Source organism: Xiphophorus maculatus, chromosome 5 (assembly GCF_002775205.1).
Source record: "Xiphophorus maculatus strain JP 163 A chromosome 5, X_maculatus-5.0-male, whole genome shotgun sequence".
Taxonomy (NCBI): domain Eukaryota; kingdom Metazoa; phylum Chordata; class Actinopteri; order Cyprinodontiformes; family Poeciliidae; genus Xiphophorus; species Xiphophorus maculatus.
In genome coordinates this window covers 9,019,409-9,037,804 of record NC_036447.1, presented here as the reverse complement: position 1 = coordinate 9,037,804, position 18,396 = coordinate 9,019,409, and the positions used below count along the sequence as shown (strand labels likewise).

The window sequence follows — 18,396 nt, the reverse complement described above, 5'->3', positions numbered from 1 at the left end:
TTGTCTGCTTTGAAAAGTTTAATCCAGTTGCTATCAGCATGGCTTTGTTTGGTGAAATTAATTTTGCAGGTATAGAGCATTGTGATGCCCACTTGAAAAATCTGGACTGGTTTTATAAGGTTTTATAATAAAAGCACAAAAATCAGAGCAAATAGTCTTAGATAGAGACAGTTGTCGCAATGTATGAATGTTAAAACCTGGACATAAATATTCTAATTTAATTATAGACCGCTATTAACTCTTATTTTGAGGTAATGGTTCACAATTAGAATAAAAGCATATTACTCAATCAGGAACAGGGGGTCAGTGTCTGGGTCAGAGGTCAGTCAAGTGTTAGATCAAGCTGTTGATGTACTGGTGTGTTCTAGCTACGGCTATGAGAATAAGAAGAAGAGCTGCTTCTCCATAGTCAGCTGAAGTTGTTTGAGCATTTGAAGGATGTGTCACCTGAGCAGCTCCCTGTGGAGATTCCAGGACTGATCCAGAATTTGCTGGAAGGATTATTGTGTATATTCTTCCTGGTTTGAGAACAAATTGGGATTAGCCAGAGGAGCTGGAGAGTGTTACTGGGCAGAGGCACATCCAGTATCCCTGTTACCTTCTTGACTCAATCCCAGATAAATAGAAGACTGTGGATTATACATCAAAACATGATTGAATAGAAAAAGAAGCTAAAAAATATCAAGAAGTTAGGGAATCTTAGGCAATTTAATAGTTTGTTGTTTTTTTTAAATCTGTTGTATGCTATTAGTTAGTTTGCTGCAGTGTCTCATTGGAAAACTGCTTTTTATTCTGGTTTCTGTTGTACTGTATCTGTGCTGAATGGACTTGTCTTCTTCCTGCTGGTAGCTATTTATGTCAAAGACACAGTGTGAGAGCAAGAAATATAGTCCGTGTGAGAATAAATCTAAGACGAAACCGAAGCGGGCGCAGAGCTAAGGTAGAATGATGATGAATGACTGGGATTATGACGTGGTCCCAAGCATGTGCCAGTGCTACAGGGAAAAGAATGAGACAAGAAAGGCAGTACAACAGAGGGATGGATGGCACTGTAGAATATGGATTAGGAGAGGATTGATGAGGGGTGAGAAGGGACTCATATGCTACTGTGATGAGAAAGAAGCCGTTCCTGGGAGACCTTGTGGCTTTTTCCATTAAGAACGGGCTTAAAATATACAGTTAAAAGAGGAATTTACCATCTTACTTTACTAAATAGTAACAAAATCACTGATCTGTCTCTGTTTCAATGGTCGCTGAGGAAATTCATAATATTTTAGCTGAGATTTTTATTGATAGATTACTACAATACAAGAGTGCACAATGAGCACAATATCTACTCTTCCTTTCTAAAAAATGTCTTCCTGCCCCGTCCTAAAATACGTTGATATGGTTGGAATAACCTTCAGTGACCATATGGATATTCTTGGTTCTAACAATGCACTGAGAGGATTTAGTTACTTGAATTTAGCTGCTTACGTTCGATAAAGTGCTGCTGGTGCTTTCACAACAAAAGATTTTCAGATTTTCGGTTAGCTTACACTATGACATATGTGACTTGTGTTTGCCATGAAGTAATTAGAGATCTCAACAAGCAACACATCATGGCTCATGCCATACCAGCTTTATTTATACAATGCTTTATACACCCACATGATTCAACAATGAGAAAGAGACTGGAGAAAAATTGGGTCCATGGAGACTTCTGACTAAAATCAGCAGAAAGGCTTTTACATTTGCCAAAATACATCTTGATAATTTTGAAATCTTTTAGGAAAATATTCTGGGGAATGACGAGACAAAAGTTGAAGTCTTAAGAAGGGGGAAGCACTGTTACATCTGGTTTAACACTACAACAGCATATCAGAAAAATAATATCAGAGATAGTCTAGCATAGGTAGTGTGATGGTTTGGGGTTTCTTTGCTGCTGTGGTAGCTGGACAGCTAATTGATGGAACCATGAATCCTACTCCATAGTAGAAAATCCTGAAGGACAATTTTTAGACTATTATCTTGTAATCTTAAACTCAAGTGCAAAGGCAGACCAAAGAACAGCTCCATTTTCTAAATTGTTCAAAAATAGGTTAATTTGAGTTCATTTGAGATGCGTTGGTGTGATTTTATGGTCATGGCTGGAAACCTTCCTAAGTTTAACTAATTCTACAAAAATGAGTGAGACAAAATTAGGGGAGCACAACATGTTGTGAATATATTGTTATCGGAATGTCAGTGTGTGCAATACTCAAGTTGAAAATCACTATTTGAAGTGGAAAAACTGTTGGCTAATATTTCAAATGTTATGATCTTGAATTTTATATGCTAATGTAATATTTACTCACATTGACAGACACTCAAGGCAGAAGATGCTCATACCAGACTGATCTCCAAGTGTAGGAAGCACAGATGAGAAAGGAACGAAGAAAAGAGGCATATATCGCAACTCATACCACCATTGCTAATTTTACCATTCATTGCATGACTTTCTGATATTGCACAACCCTAGCCACAATATTAAAGACTCATTTCCAGTTATCACAGACAAGTAATTGTTACTAATTGTTGCTGCAAAGAATAGCACAGAAATTATCACGTTTAGGGTAACAGGCTGTGAATTTTCACATAGGAAAAGATTAGAAGATTGTGTGAAATAATATTTTTTTGATAAGCATAGACTTCTAATTGCAACAAAATAATGAAACAGAAGAAATATTGAAGAGCACAACTATTATTCCACAGTACCACATACAGTATATCAGAATAATTTGACACAAGTTTTCTACTTTAATTAGCTTTGACCCCTGGCGAATAAAACATTGATCTATTTTAGCTCCAGCCAGGCTCTCTCTCGCAGTTTGTCTTCTACACAATGTCTTCTTCAAGTCACAAGTTCTGCATTCTGCTTGAGTATAAATTCTTAGCTATTCCAGTGGGGCTTTGTTGACTCTCCCCGTTTGCCTTTCTCTTTGATTCTCGAGCAGAGCGTTTATTCAGAAAGAGAATAAATTAACAAAGCAGAGGCAAAAATGAAGACAAAGAAGATCAGAGGTGAGAGGAAAAGTGCAGGAAATGAGGATGTATGTTGGCTATGTGCGCCTTTGACTTGCTATAGGTACTTCATGGAAAACTAGGAAGACATTTTATTGCTAAGTACAGCGGATATTACCTTTGTTCAAACCTTAAGTGCTATTTTCTATCACAATTGTTACAAATTTGCTGAGAACACCCCTATAATGCATATCCAAATTGTACTGAGAGTTGTTTTACACCGGTTTGTGGATTATTATTTATTATGAAATCTTTTGATAGATAACACATTTATAAACATTATTTTATAAACAAAATGTCTTTACCTTTGAATAGGTGTTCCCTATAAGTCCTTTAGGGATTTTTTTGTAATATGTTTAACATTGTATTTTTGGTCATCTTTTTAGTCCCATAGTTTTGTTTTTGTGCTTCTGATCATTTCAGATTCAAAAGATGCCTTTGGTTCATGTTATGTGTTAACAAGTTTCCTCAGTTTTGATTTGTTTCAGTTACCTGCTTTTCTCTCCCAATTGACCTGCAACCATTTGTTTGTTGCTCCCTAAATATGCCATGGAATTGCTTTGTTTGCATGTTTTGTGTGTTTGTTTTGTCTTTTGGTTTTTGATTCCAGTTCTGCTCAATGTAATTTGTTTGTTAAGATTTTAATCTTTTGTTTCATACAATCTGCCTCCAGCCATAACCAACCATTATTTAAAGATATGTTTGCAGATTACTTGTTAAAAAAAAAAAAAAAAGAAGAAAAACTACAGATTGTGTACATAATCGGACTATTGTTCAAAGCTCTAGTCTAGTTTAACTGAATTGTATTTAAGGTTAATCAGATACACTATCCTTTGTGATAGTTGTGCATCCAAGAAGATTACATGCTAAAACTGGATCAAAATGTGCACTAAACAAAGAGAAACCAGGCCAATGAAGGACCATTTTGTATCATAGTTGTTCCAATTTAGCTGATTTGTTTTCCAAGACATCAGCAAAGAAATATTCAGTAAAACTTTGCAAGAATGTAAAAACACTTTAGAGATTATTGTGGAGTTTTAAAGATCTTTACCTTTTGTTTAAAATATACTCTCCGTTCACTGCCTACAGTACATCTTGTTAGTTTTTGTCTCCCAGCCAGTGTATTGGTGTGCATCTTTGCTTCTACATTTAGTGTGTTTTGCATCTTGTGCCAAACTGTTAATTTGCCTTCTCCGTATGTCTACCCTCTTGACGGTTAATTGACCTCATACTGATTGAGTGCAGACAGCGTTGAGACTAATGGAATATGAAAGGAAGTGAGGAGGAAGGGTGGAGGGAGGAGCAGAAAAGTGTGAAGGAACAAGGAAGAAACTATGGCAATGATAATGACCAAACATGATTATTATTATGAAGGGTAAAATCATGTACCATGCCTTCAAAATATCTATACTGTTTAAACAATTTCACCTTTTATCACATTACAATTACACAGGTTGGTGTATTTTATTGGGATTTTAAGTGATTTTATTATTATTTTGATTTATTTATTTATTTTTTGTTTAGCAAGTTAGGAATTTTTTGTTAGCTTTTATTTATTTCAGTCTCCCCAATCAATCAGCTTCCCTGTCCCTGCTGAAGAAAACTGTCTTAGCATGACGCTGCCACAACCATTAAAGATCGGGAAGGTGTAGTCAGGATTATATGCAGCGTTCCTTTTGTTCCACACATACCATTTTACATGTTGAGCAAAAATAATTTACATACAGGTTTCAACAAACTACCAGACCTTCTTTGACATGTTTGCTATCTTCCTTACTTACTTATGTGACAAACGTCAGATGGGACTTCTTTTTGCACATTTCATCCAAAAAATAAAATCGTCAATAAATTCCAGCATTGTATAGTTATAAATCTCTGCAGCTCCTCCAGAGAAACCACTGAGCTTTTGTGAAAATGCTCTTCCATGCCTGACCTTTCAATTTAGGGGCTTTATGCTTCTACTTTCTAGTAGTTCTAGTTGCAAAGTAGACTTCTAAAGCAATTGCTTGAACTGGACTTTTCAGGCTTTCATTTGTAAAACAAATTAAAGCCATGTATAATGCTTCCTTCAGTGCTACTTTGTCATGATCTAGAATTATTAAACTTTTGCCTGTGTAAATTCTACTGTACATCATGGAAGATGCATTAGAGAGAAGGTGAGGTTGAGGTTAGAGCGCTGTTGGATGGCAGTGCCAGCTTGTGTTGCCACCTGGGTTGTGCAACCTTCTTTAAAGGCCATGGTGCGTGAATGAGAGGGATTTCGTACACACACACACGCCTACATTCATGTGATTTTCTGGGCCAACAGATGCTGGGACATACATTAGCATTTGTCTGTTATTAGCCTCTCCGTGATGAGTGGATCAGAGTGGAGTATCACCTCATACATGAGAGCCTCTTCTGCTTTCCAGTTTTTCCAAAGACTTCACTTAGGCACATACTGAAATGGCATTAAATGCTCCTCACGTTAGAAGGCAAACCACACAAGAGTTTATTTACATAGGCTTTTACAAGCTTTCAGAAAAACAGAGTACATCGTGTTTTTTATGGCAGGAAATGCTAATGAGGTGGATGTTAGAAGAACCCTGATGTGCGCATGTAAAGGATCATAAGGTTGACTGAAGATTTGTATATGTGGTTACATCCGTGGAGAACTTTTTCACATTCGATACCTGTAGGAATTTTAAAGCAGAAATGAACTCCAGACCTTTAAAGAATCCCAGTGTTCCCGGTGAGTAAGTAAACATCAACACTGAATTGCACGCATGTCTCTGACAAGAGGTTATTGATACATGTCTACGTGAAACACATACACAAGAGCAAACAATTCAAAATCTGTCTTCACGCTCGCGCACACCTGCCATGTGAGAGAAATATCCAGAGCAAAACAGCACCGGCTTCTCTTCTGTGACTGGATTCCCAGAGAGAAAAGTTTTGCTCTGAACGGTGGTATTTTCTCCCTGTTTATCTGTGTTTTCAGGTCCCTGAGTAAATATATTATATTCCCAAAAGTATGAACTCATCTAGTTTCACACATATGAACCTACTTTACTGGAACTAAGTGGCTTAGTCCAACTCCTGAAGAACACCCCCACACAATAATCCCTTCTGCACCAAACTTTAAACTTAACACCATGCCATCAGGCGAGTGCTGTTCTCCTGGCAGCAGACAAACCTATGCTCGCCCGTTAGATTCTCAGACACGATTTCTCACTCCAGAGAACATGTCTTACTGCCACCAGTGGCCTACCTTACGCCACTGCGTCTGATTCTCCGTACTTGGTGACGCAAAGTCAAAATATTGCAGCTGCCTTAATGCAGATCATCTACTTTGGAAACCTGCTCTCTTTGCACTGTTTTTGAGGTAATCAGAGGACCCATCAAAGTGACTGAGGCCTCCATACTTGGGTTGTAGTTTACCCCTGCACCACCGCTGCACCCCTGAATTGAGGGATAATTTTGGCTCTATGCTATGTCTTAGGCCCTTTAAAGAAGTGCTCAAACAGAAGCTACAAATCAAACAGCAATTTTGCCCGTAGGGATGTGGCACCCTGGGAAATTAGCCACATTGTCCATATCAAAAACCTCTAAAATTCTGCATTTCAATTGTGGATTTATTTTATTGATATCTACCAGACATGAGAAATGCAATTTTATTTCATAACTGAAATGCTTTTTAGGGATTTTTTTTTTTTACCTTTCCATAGCTGCTCTGCTCGTATAAAATGGATAATCCTTATTTTACTCCACGAGCTATAAACAACTCGCTGTATGTGAGGTTCATCCCTTTTGCATAGTTTTTGCTTTTTTTTAAAAAAAAAAAAGAAACACCCTGTACCTAACACCAGGAAAAAGCTGAGTGTGAGCAGTATTGGCGTCATGCATTCTTACTTTTGCCATCTGCCATCCAAACTCTAATTTAGTTTCACTTATCTCTTTTATGAAGCAGAACTTAATAGAGCAGGTTTATTAAATCAGGGGATTTTGCATACCAGATGGGGTTTCACTGGAGCGCCACTCAGCTGCGTACATATCATTGTTCTCTTTTTTTTGTGTGCAGCTTAGGTACATTGTAGGTGACAAGAGAATATCAGGGCCACTCTAAAAAGAAGTATAACACTCACCTGTGTACATATGTAATATTTTGTACATTGTTAGCTCTTTAAACATTTTTTTGATTGTTTATAGAGATTTTAATGGGAGATAGAAACCGAAAAATCCCCACTTGGACATGCCGTTCCTCATATTTACAGAGATCTGCTGAGGCATTTAGCAGCAAAAGAGCCAGATGGCTCCCTGGGGAGGTGGTAAACACTGAAAAGTGTTAAAGAGCGTAAACATGGGACACAAACATGACATGAGATGCAACTCAGTCATGTAAAAAAAGAACAACTTTGTTCTCAGTCTGTTCTGCTGCCCATTAACATATTTAAAAAATGTGTTACAGAAGATGAAAAGTATTGATTTTGGTGTTATAATTTGTGTCGTACAATGGTGCTGCATGTTCTCCTGTGCATGGGCATTCATTTGATTTTTCATTTCAGTATTAGTGCTTCATAAAATAATTAGGAAAGGAGATTTGAATTAGTGGAGTTCTTTGCAAGCTTTGGATAGTTACTTGTTTTAATCTTATTTAAGATTTGCAAAATTACAGACACAGGGCACATTCCTATACAAGTGGAGTGAAGTAAAATGCAAACTTGCTGGCAAACATCCCTCGGTTGGCCTTAAGCTCATTATGCATGTTTCACGGTCCAAGTTATGGGATCTGTTTGCCAGTAGAAGCAGCTGGATGTGCTCATGCTGCGTTGGTTAATCAGGATTACTCAGCAGAGCACCGTTTGGACATAGCTATGCTTAATCCACTGTGAAAAGTAACGTGTTGCTCAATTCCCAGTGGGTCACAGTAATTATGCAGCTGTTAACTAGATGTGTTTGACAGAACTGTGCCCTGTTGGTCCAACACTGAAAAAATGCCACATATTAATTGGGATAACTCCTTTAAATGTTCTATATAATTATTTTTAAAGCACAGTTTTCACTTGGGACTGCAAAGAATCTGTTGTAGTGGATATCTGTTTTGGCATATGGTTCAAGTGAAATGAGCTGTGCACTAATGTCCATGATGGTGGATTTTTTTTTTTCCCTCTGTGCATCCAAGTTCTTTGGCGCATGGAGAGATAATTCACTGGGGATTTCAGGGAATTAATCTTCATTTCCTACATTTTTTTTCCTTTTGAAGAGTTTGGGATTTGAATAATTCTAATCCTCAAAGTCATTAAAAATGTTGGATTAGTTAACTTCATAATAACAGATTATACTCTGTGTGTAAGAAGTTATTTTTATGATCACAAAACATGCTATTTTGAACATCCTTTTTTCTATCCTTCCTTACAATCTTTAATTTCAGATCATTTAGAACAACACCTTTTTTTAATGTCGATGTGAGTGGAGAGAACCTGCAGAATTCTTCTAGCCTCTTTCCAAATTACAGCCACTTACACCTATGAAGTGTAGGGGTGCACTGCTGAGTGCTTATCTGTACTGCTGACATGTAATGACACACCCACTGAACTGTCAAACAAGAAAAGAGTTTCAGGATCACAAGTCATCCCAGTTTTTAAAAACACTCTCTTACATTTTAGACCAAGAGATTGGTATCGACTACTTCAAAGTCATGACACTTTGGTGAATTACTTTTACAGCTACTCAGACACCTGTTTGGAAAAATAGAGACAGCACACATCATGTCAGCTTGGCTGAACTCAAGGTTCAAAACACTGGGATTTTAAAATGTCAACAAAGGAGCGGAGGCTGGGAAACAGAGCTTAATCATAAAATCTTCTGAATGAATATCAATGTTATCAGAGTAGCTACAACAATGTAGCAATCCATTCATTTATTCATCTGACTTCATGGTCCTTGAACAAACTATGTCACATGCTGTGAAGGTCATAACAATGATACAAATGTTTGGAATGATGACACTCGATCAAGCAAATGAAACCTTTAACATGGAAGAATTAAATACACACATCCACTCTCCCATATCCGGACACAGCACCATTTGTAGTGACTGATGTTCTATTGAGCCATAACAAAACCACTTATACTTAAATATATACTTAAACTTGTAGACCTAAGTATAAGAAAGGCTAAAAGTGGATTTAATTTGCAATGAAAAGTTTAGATTGGAAGTGTGGTTTAAAGTCAGGATTGGTGTTTTTTGCAGTCATTGTTATGTTTTAGATTTACTCATTGAAAAAACAAGCAACAGTGTGTTACTGGTTGAAATACATCTTTATGTTGATTAAATAAATGTCGGTGCATGTTCTTTACATTTGGTCTTGTTTTATTCTTTTGTATAAAAGTTTAAAAAAAATTGGAACCAATTGAGAATTTTCTCATGTTTCTATCAAATGTGGAAAAGTATAAAGCTTAAATATACAGCTTTTCCCAGATATGGATAAAATCTGAGAAAATCTTTGAATTTTCAGACTGCATTTCATATCCTATTCTCTAATTATTCTAACAGATAACAGTTTAATAGATTATGAACATCCCTGATGATATTTAATTGGACTGCTTTAAATACTCTTTTGTACCTCCATCAACATTTTGAATCAAAACAGCACATTGAGGCCTGTAAGATGTTCAATAACTTTGGTGTTCTGTTGTTTTTAAACTGCTATGTATGTCATCAACAATTTGTAGCTGCTTATAGGTTTTATGTGTGTATATTATCTGTTTAAGCAGCTGGTACTATACAATACACACCCTTGAATCCACTGAATTCTGTTCTCATTCAGTCTACCAGAAGAATACTATGAAAAGTATCATGAATGCACATACATGTTCTGAAGGCAAAAGAGAATTTTTGTGGTTATTTTCCACACATCTCTGTAAAGCTCCTTCCATTACAATATACTTTTTCCCCCTTTCAGATCCTAATCCATGTGGGATTCCTAACAGAGGAATCTGGGGATGTTTTCAGCCCAAAGGTGCTGAAGGGGGGACCGCTAGGGGAAATGGTCCAGTGGGCCGACATCCTGACTGCCCTTCATGTTCTGGGACACAACCTCAAGATCTCCATGTCGGTTAAAGAGCTTCAAGGGTAAGTGCTATATTTACAGCCAAACATTCTTTTTCTTTTATTTTCTTTAAAGGGTGTCTTACAAAATCAAAAAGGTCTAGCACAGAAATGACACAATGTGTTAATGGGTATTGCAAAAATCTTTATTTACTTTACAGAAATAAAAAAACAGATGTGTCACATATTTAACTTGTATGCAAAACTAGCATTTGACTTGTATATAAAAGAAGATCTTTGAAACTTGGATGTATTGAGTCGACTAAATTACTTCCAGTCTGACTTCTCTCACCTCGTATTGGCCCTGCTTCTTCTGCTTGCATCTTTCACGAACTATAGCAACAGGTTTTTGTGATATTAAATATTAGCCATTAAAATATTTCTATTTTAGTCTAAAACACTTCTATGTCTTTAACAGGTGGTAGGCATTGCAAACTGACAATCCAAGACTTGAAATGAGTCTTTGAAGTGCGTTTACATAGATGGGAGGTGTTTCAATTTGTAGGCTGAACCGTACAAATACAAAAAGTCTTTACAACATTATGATTGAAACATCTGTTGACTTAATACTTGCTAACATTGTTACTGTACATTGCAGTATCAGCTTATAGGGCGACAGCGTTCCTGCAGCAAATCTGTTACATTTAAGGCCGAGAGCAATGATGAACTATTCAGATTTTCTTTTTTCTGCATCCACATAATCTTTGAAACAGTACAGAGGACCTGGTGCTTGTCACTAGCCATACATTTCGAAAATCAGCTGTTAAAAATAATGTGGTCATACAAGAGGCTCTCTGTTTTCTATACTTACAATGTCAAATCTCTCTAATAAGAACACTAGTAGTTGCTTTTGTGAATACGCTGCAGATTGTCAATCCTGAATGTGAAAGAACTCTGCAATCTAATTAGGCCTCATTTCCACTTAGCCCAAAGATTAAGCTAGAGGATGCTAAAGTCCTGTTGATTTGTCTCTATATTGAGCTCATATTGATGGTGGGATCACGTTCCTTGGTCTTTTTATCTTGTGTCAGTATCCCTATATGTTTCTGCTGACTGATACAGCAGTAGATCCAACACAGAGACAAGCAGATGGATCTACATCTGCCAACCTGGAGAAAAACATCCTCCAGGCTTGCTCTGTCTAGTTTATGCAATCTACTTTATGGTCTTGACTGAGAATAAAACTCACAGGATGTCATCTTGAATGGAGATGGCTCATTAATGTTTTAATATGGGTCTATAGAACTGAATCATTCTGCACAAAGTCCAACTTCAACTCTAATTTAGGACAAGTTAACACCAGTTATTTTGTTCTTGTCTTGTATTCTGTGCAAACCGTGGAAGCTGGTTTATTGATCTGTTCATTAAAACCCTTAAAGCAACTGTAGGACTGTAATTCCTCTCCCAGGGACCTTGACACCAACATGTTATTGATAATAATGTAAAAACTCGGTTCACTTATTGCATCACTGATCAAATCAATTAAGAGAAACCAATGAGGCTTGAAAGACAATTCACAGTCTTTCACTAGTGGGAACATACTGTCCCGTCCCATATTTCAGTGCTTTAGTGATGTGTAATTGCAGAGTCGAGCACTTTTTCACGGGTCAAGATCAACACCAGCAGCCTTGCATTAGCCTTGGTTTGAAAAGCATGAGAATAGATTGTTTACTTTCTGCTACCACTGTGGAACGTTTGGGGAATTAAAGCAATTAACAACAATTAAAGTATTTATGCCATGTGCAAAATAAACATGTTTTTTTCTATGTTGTTATTCTGTTCTTTATTTAATTCAGCAGCAAAGTATGTAAAAGCCATTACAAATTCATTCAGCCTCTCAGTCCAAACACCGATTTCGCCCAGCTGCTGAACCGTCTGAGAACAGTAGACTGAGTTTGTTTCTGAGGGGTTTTTTTTGCCTTGATCCAACATATTGTAATACCTTCTGAAAAACATAATTCCATTAGCATAATGACAGGAAAAATGTTGGCTATTAAAACATTAAAAAGACATTAAAAGGACCCAAATGGGTCCTGGCCTCCCCAGAGGGGTAAGTGTGGACAGGGTTACATATATAGCTGGGAGATTCAATACATACTTTTTTTTATTATTCTGGTCAATTCAGGTCTGGTTATTTATGCAGCATCAATCCATGTCATTACATATACATTATATAAAAAACAACTAACAGTTAACAGTTCCTGGCTTTTTGAAAGAACCTTTATTGTTTTTTCTTATTGAATCTAAAGTACCTTGTAAAAGATTAAAACCCAAACCTTAAATGTGCTATAAACTTATTAAAATCTACAGACGTGAGCTACATCAATGTTGCACATGAAAATGGTACAACCTACAAACAGTGTTCCATTTTTACACCATCCTTTCCTGTAGTGATAACTTGCGTCCTCTTGCACAGGTGCACACCGAGGCTGGCATTTGGAGGTCATTTCTGTAGCGTGTTCAAGTGCAATTTATTTTCCTGGAAGTTGGCGACATGAGGACACACAGCAGAGGGTCCTGTCATCCCTGCTGGTTCTTGACGTAAGCTTGGTGTATAAGAGGCCTTATGTTCTCTTTCCACTGCTGCACAGACTAATATATGTATGCTATGGCAAATAAATTAGTTTATGTATTTCTCATCTTCCCTACACTGTGTGTGTGTGTGGGTGTGCGTGTGTGTGTGTGTGTGTAGGTGTGTGTGTGTGTGTCTGGATTGCCATGTGCAAGCATGCGATTTTGGTTGCCGACTAGTGATTTTGCCTGCTTTTCTGACTACCTTTGAGAGTTGTTCTTGGGTACACAGCACAGCTGTAATTGGCCGCTGTGGGGATGATTAGGTCCAAACTTGTGTTTTATAGTTACCGGTCAGCACTGAGAACAGGTGGCTGGACATTAGTCACTGTGTTGACCAAAAAGTCCCATAGAGACTTAAGCTTCTTAGCAATTGAAAGGGACTTTTCTTCAGTAGAACTTGGATCTGAATCAACTGAATTTGTGCTAAATGAATACAAAAGTATTTATATAAAGTTTTTCATCCTAAATGCTGCAAGTCAGTGGCTCTCAATTATTTTCTGTCACGCTCCGCTTTTTTTCTGCAACAACTTCAATTTTAAGTTGTTGCAGTTCATTTTATTGTTTTAAGTCTTAAACACTATATCTAAGAACTATTGGAAAGTGAAATGATAGTAATTTAAGATAATACAACATGATTAACTGTCACCTCAAAATAGGATTTCATGTTAGTCAGTGGGTAAACTGAACTTGGACGTTGTTTTAAAAGTGCTTCAAATTAGCTTACACTGTAAAGCACTAGGATACAACCAAGGGACTGCTGTTCTGTTCAGTTTGTCTATGTTAATGTGTGTCTGTCCCTATCAAAAAAAACCTAATAAATAAATAAAATAATTAAGGGGTTTTAACTCAGTCTGGAACATTCAATCAAGACTGCTCAGTGTGTGATTCTCAAAATGGAAAAAGTCCAAATGATTTATTGGATGTGCATTTTCAGACTGAGCACAATAACATTCTAAATGTTTTCACACTGTAAATATTGGTTATCTGTCAACTTTTTCAACTTATTAATTTTCAAAAAGGTAGAGAAATGTAAAAAAAACAACAACAAAAAACACCCTAATTAAATTGTATTCTATCTTATCAGGAGTGAGGAAAGGTGCATAAAACTTTGCATTCACATTGAACCAAAGAGCTATGTAGGCGTTGGCATATTTTCTGTTCTTTTCTGGCCCTGTATCTCCACCCCCTAGGTCTCTATACTGATACACACTTCTCTGTCTCTTTTCCTCCATCAGTTCAGTACACTAGTTTGCCTGTATATGCTATTTCTTCTATTGGGTGAACAGCTTGCCTGTTGATCAGTTTGAGCACTGCTGCCACCTACTGACTGGAGGCTTGTTGTTCAACCATGAAATGCCTCACAGGCATGCCCCACTATTTGAGGAGTTCTGCTGTAAGTTTAGAATCAAGAGGGTGTAGTTTTCAACTTGCAGCTTTTACCTGCATGGTAAAGGAAAGGTTTAAACAAAGAGAGTACATCAATCAGCTGTGTGTCAGCCAGATTTAATCTGTAAACAAGCTTAATATAAACACAAAGTTATCTATTTTTAAACCCCCAAAACCACTATTTAAAGCATGTGTTTTTCCATGACTTCATCTAATATACTGTTAGATTTTGCAAAGAAACAAAAATTACAATTTTCTCAGAAATTTATTGTTTTTATCTCATGTTTTCAGTTTGTGTTCTGGTGACTTCTTTCTGGTTTTGCTGTGGTGCATCACATTTTTGGCGAGACTTGAGAATTAATGATCACAACCACTTACATCCGATCTGACCTATTTTTTGTACATGACTGGGGAGAAATTTAAGTCTCTGATTGTGCTAAGGTGGTTGAGATGAACCCCAAAAAACATGCATTCTGTTTCTTTCCCTTCACTATTATATTTAAATTTTTATTCTATCACATAAAATCCCCATAAAAAGCACTATGTATCTGGTTGCATCATGAAGATTTTTTAGAAGCTCCATTTTTTTGAGACAACTTCTGTGGTTAAAACAAAACAAAACAAAAAAAACTCCTATTTGAACTGCCCTGTAAAGGGATTGTGTTGTCTTGAATGTACAAGTGACAGAGAGATAAAACAGCATCTTATTCTCAAGGGTGTCCGCATGTAGATAGATGGCCTAATATGAAAATATTCCCAGAGAATACTATCTCTGTGAAACTGAAGAAATTGAAGTTGAATAAAGTGCAGAGTCTGCACATTTCACAGAAGGCACTTTTTGAATTCAAATATGCAAATCTTTGATGTGAAGGTTCACTGATAAATGTCATCCTTTTGTTGAAACTCTTGAATTGTCCTTCATTTATGCAGAAACCAGAAAATTGTCTCCATTTACTGCCATTTACTCGCCCATACACAATACCAAACACTTAATTCAACACAAGGCTTTGCATGTCATTATCTGTGCTGAGCATGCAGTCCTCACAATGTGGCGTACTCTGTAACTTGATAGAAAGGAAGCTGAAATTGGCACTAGTTAGATAGGTGAGGTGACTGAGATGTATTGGTGTGAAAGGAAGGAAAGGTCTGGTTCTGCCTGCTCATTACAGCCCAGAGGGACCAGCTCATCGACGGTGGCTGCAGTCATAACAGAGGTGGGCGGTCAGCACCTTTTGTGCCTTTTCCTGTCATTGCTGCTAAGTGACATATAGAGGGTTCAGTAATACCAGGAGATGAAAGAACCTGCCACAGGCTAAAAAGTAATTGCCTTTTGCACTGCATTGCCCGCAGCTCACACACAGTTATAACTTGTGTCGAAGAAGTAGCCTGGAAGAAAGTCAGTGTTTTTCGACTCCTGTGTTATAGAATAAAGCAATGTGTGTAGCTTGAAGAACTGCAAATGAACAGTAGTTTGAAAAAGCATCGACACTATCTGAACTTGGTGAAATTTTGCCACCACACAACCACAAATATTTATGTTAAGTATGTTGCTTTTATGTGATAAACCTAGAAAAAATAGTGCATACTTGTAATGTGGGGTTCCAAAAAAAATCCAAAATCTAAAGGATAATTTGACCTGCATTTAGATTCAGCCCATCTGAGTTTGTACTTTGCAGAACAATTGCAGCAGCAAATCCTTTGAAGTATTCCCTTACCAACTTGAAATACTGACATTTATGGCATCTTTTTTTTTTTTCAAAATATCTCAAGCTTAGTCAGAATGGATGGAGAGAACCTGTGAACATCAATTTTAAACCTCTGACATAGTTGGATTTATGTTTAGACTCTCACTGGGTCACATTAGCTGTGACCCAATCACATGGCAGTCACTACATGGCAGTGTTTGCCATGCAGCCCAAAAAGTTATTTTCTCTTTAAATCTGATCAAAGCACCTTCTTCCACATGTCGTTCCCTTTTCATGGATTGTGACAAACTCTCCATGCCGATATTGAACAAAAGGAGATTTGTTGAATGCATAACAAAAATGTTAACCTGAGCTGTAGATCTCTGCAGCTACTCCAGAGTTACCCTTGGGCTCTAGGCTGATCCCTGATTAATGGTCTATTTAAACAAACCTGTTAGAAAAAGTGGCCAGCCATGATTTGGTAGGTTGCTGTTTGGGACGGGTTTTATAGTCTAACTCTGCTTCAAACATCTCTACAACTTTTTTTCCTGACTTGTCACATATAAATCTTAATCTTCATGATGCTGTTTAACTGATATTCTCTAACATATTTCAAATCTTTTCTTACAGAAAAGCTGGATTTTTACTGAGGTTAAACATATACAGATGGACTCTATTTACAAATTATTAACCAACATCTGAGGGGATTTTATTTTTGTGTATCAATCTACAGAAATCTATGTATAAAGGCACTATAGATTTTACTGGTAAAAAGATCAAGTGTCCTTTGACTTGATTTCTACACTTTGTGTTAGTCTAACACATAAGCAGCCAATCATGTTCATGTACGTGCTGCTCAATGTGTTAATAGCAGGTAGATTATGACTTTTCTCACGTAATCCCACACTTTGTTCACACTGAAAGACAAAACCAGGCTTCAACTTCCAGCATGAGGATTTGATTATTTCCTATTTCATAGTTACTATAAAAGACTGTTTTATTTTTCAAATTAAAATAACAAGAATTTTTATTTCAGGTTCCTGGTTTTAGGAATTAGTTTAGACACTGGCGCATATGAGAGAGATTGGGTAATAATGTAGCTAACTTAGTGAGTGCCCTGACAGGGATGCCAAATGGAGTTATTACACAATTAAAACATTGCTTAAAGCAGAAATACCCATATCACCCACTTGTAAAACCACGTTCTGCACTATTAATACAGTGCCTCCGACTTTATTGCAGAGAAGGACCTTTATTAGAAGTCATAACTGCTCTGTCCCTTCTTTGGCTGCCTCTAAACTGTTTTCTGAAAATGATTAAAAAAATAATCTTCACTTCTTTTTTGTGGTCCCTGAAATGCCTTTTCCTTCTTGCGCACTCTGTTTCTTCCTCAAACTTGAGCCGTCAAGTAACGCCATCTCAGCTGCAAGTTAAGTATTGGTTGCTATGAAAATTAGTCTGGAGCAAAGTTGAGGTTGGAGGTGGAAATGCATAAGACTAAATATTTTTTTGAAGAAGTAACTACACACATATCCATGTTTAATCTGTTGAAATGTCCCTTAACCCTCCTGTTATGTTTGTTTCTGAGGTACAGCAATAATGTTCCTGGGTCAATTTGACCCAGAGAGTGTTTAATCATGCAATAGTGTCAGAAACCAAAAAATTACTCCAAAACATTTTTGTATCTGATTTTTAACTCCAATACTAATCATTTCAATCAATATTTGAGCAATGATGTTTTTTTATTTCTCAGAAATTAAGGATCAATGACAACAACCTACTCATTTACTCATTTGGACATAAAAAATGGAATTTATATTTTTCATCTCCACTGAGAAAACCTAGACACAAAGAATAATAATAATAAAGAATAATTTCCTTGAAATTGATCTTTGGTAAAGTTTTTTATATTACATTTTATTTTATTTTTTCAATGGGTGATCTTTATAATTGAACTTGAGACACACAGACTGTTCTGGGTCAAATTGACCCGCTGATTAAAATCAAGATAAATGAGTCATGCAGAGTTTATGTTTCCCTCCACTTCTGCTGAGTGTCACTCAGTGTGGGTGAAGTTTGTCCATGGGAACAGAAAAGATTCCCGTCAAAAGTTGTATGAACACCTGCTTTCTTGCAGTTTTCTAGTGAAGTAAAGAGAGTAGTGAGAAAGTGGGCTTGTGTGTATGGGCATGTGCACATATGTGTGTGGTGTGTTGTGTTTGTGTGTGAGTGGTGAAATATGGTTCATAGCTGCAAGGAAACATGTAGAATTATACAAACATATAGACATTTTTTAATCTTTTTTGCACTTTAACCTGACTTCCGGGTCAAATTGACCCAAACAGTATCTATGTAAAAAGTAGACTCAGGGGGGTCTGCAAATGTGTAAAATGAATAAATTTTCAATTTACATGTAGAGTGCACCTATTAAGACAAATAGAAAAAGTTTCATGCAAAAATAATACTTCCAACTATTTAAAAAAAAAAAATTTACTTTAAAATTGGTCAATTTGACTCACAACATAACAGGAGGGTTAAAGCTCATTGTGTCCATTGAGGATGTTTGTTTGCCCATTATTTAATTTTTTTTCTAAATATATTTATATATGTATATATATT

At 36.7% G+C, this 18,396-nt stretch overlaps 1 protein-coding gene across 2 annotated transcripts in view; it reads left to right on the top strand.

Moving 5' to 3' along the window:
* Positions 1–18,396, top strand: part of LOC102232182 (alpha-1,6-mannosylglycoprotein 6-beta-N-acetylglucosaminyltransferase B-like) — a 117,564-nt gene that overhangs the window by 53,344 nt on the left and 45,824 nt on the right. For both annotated transcript variants that reach the window (XM_023333074.1, XM_014476137.2), the window contains exon 8: positions 9,987–10,156. In XM_023333074.1, the coding sequence (XP_023188842.1) occupies positions 9,987–10,156 (170 nt within the window). The remainder of the gene's footprint in view (positions 1–9,986; positions 10,157–18,396) is intronic.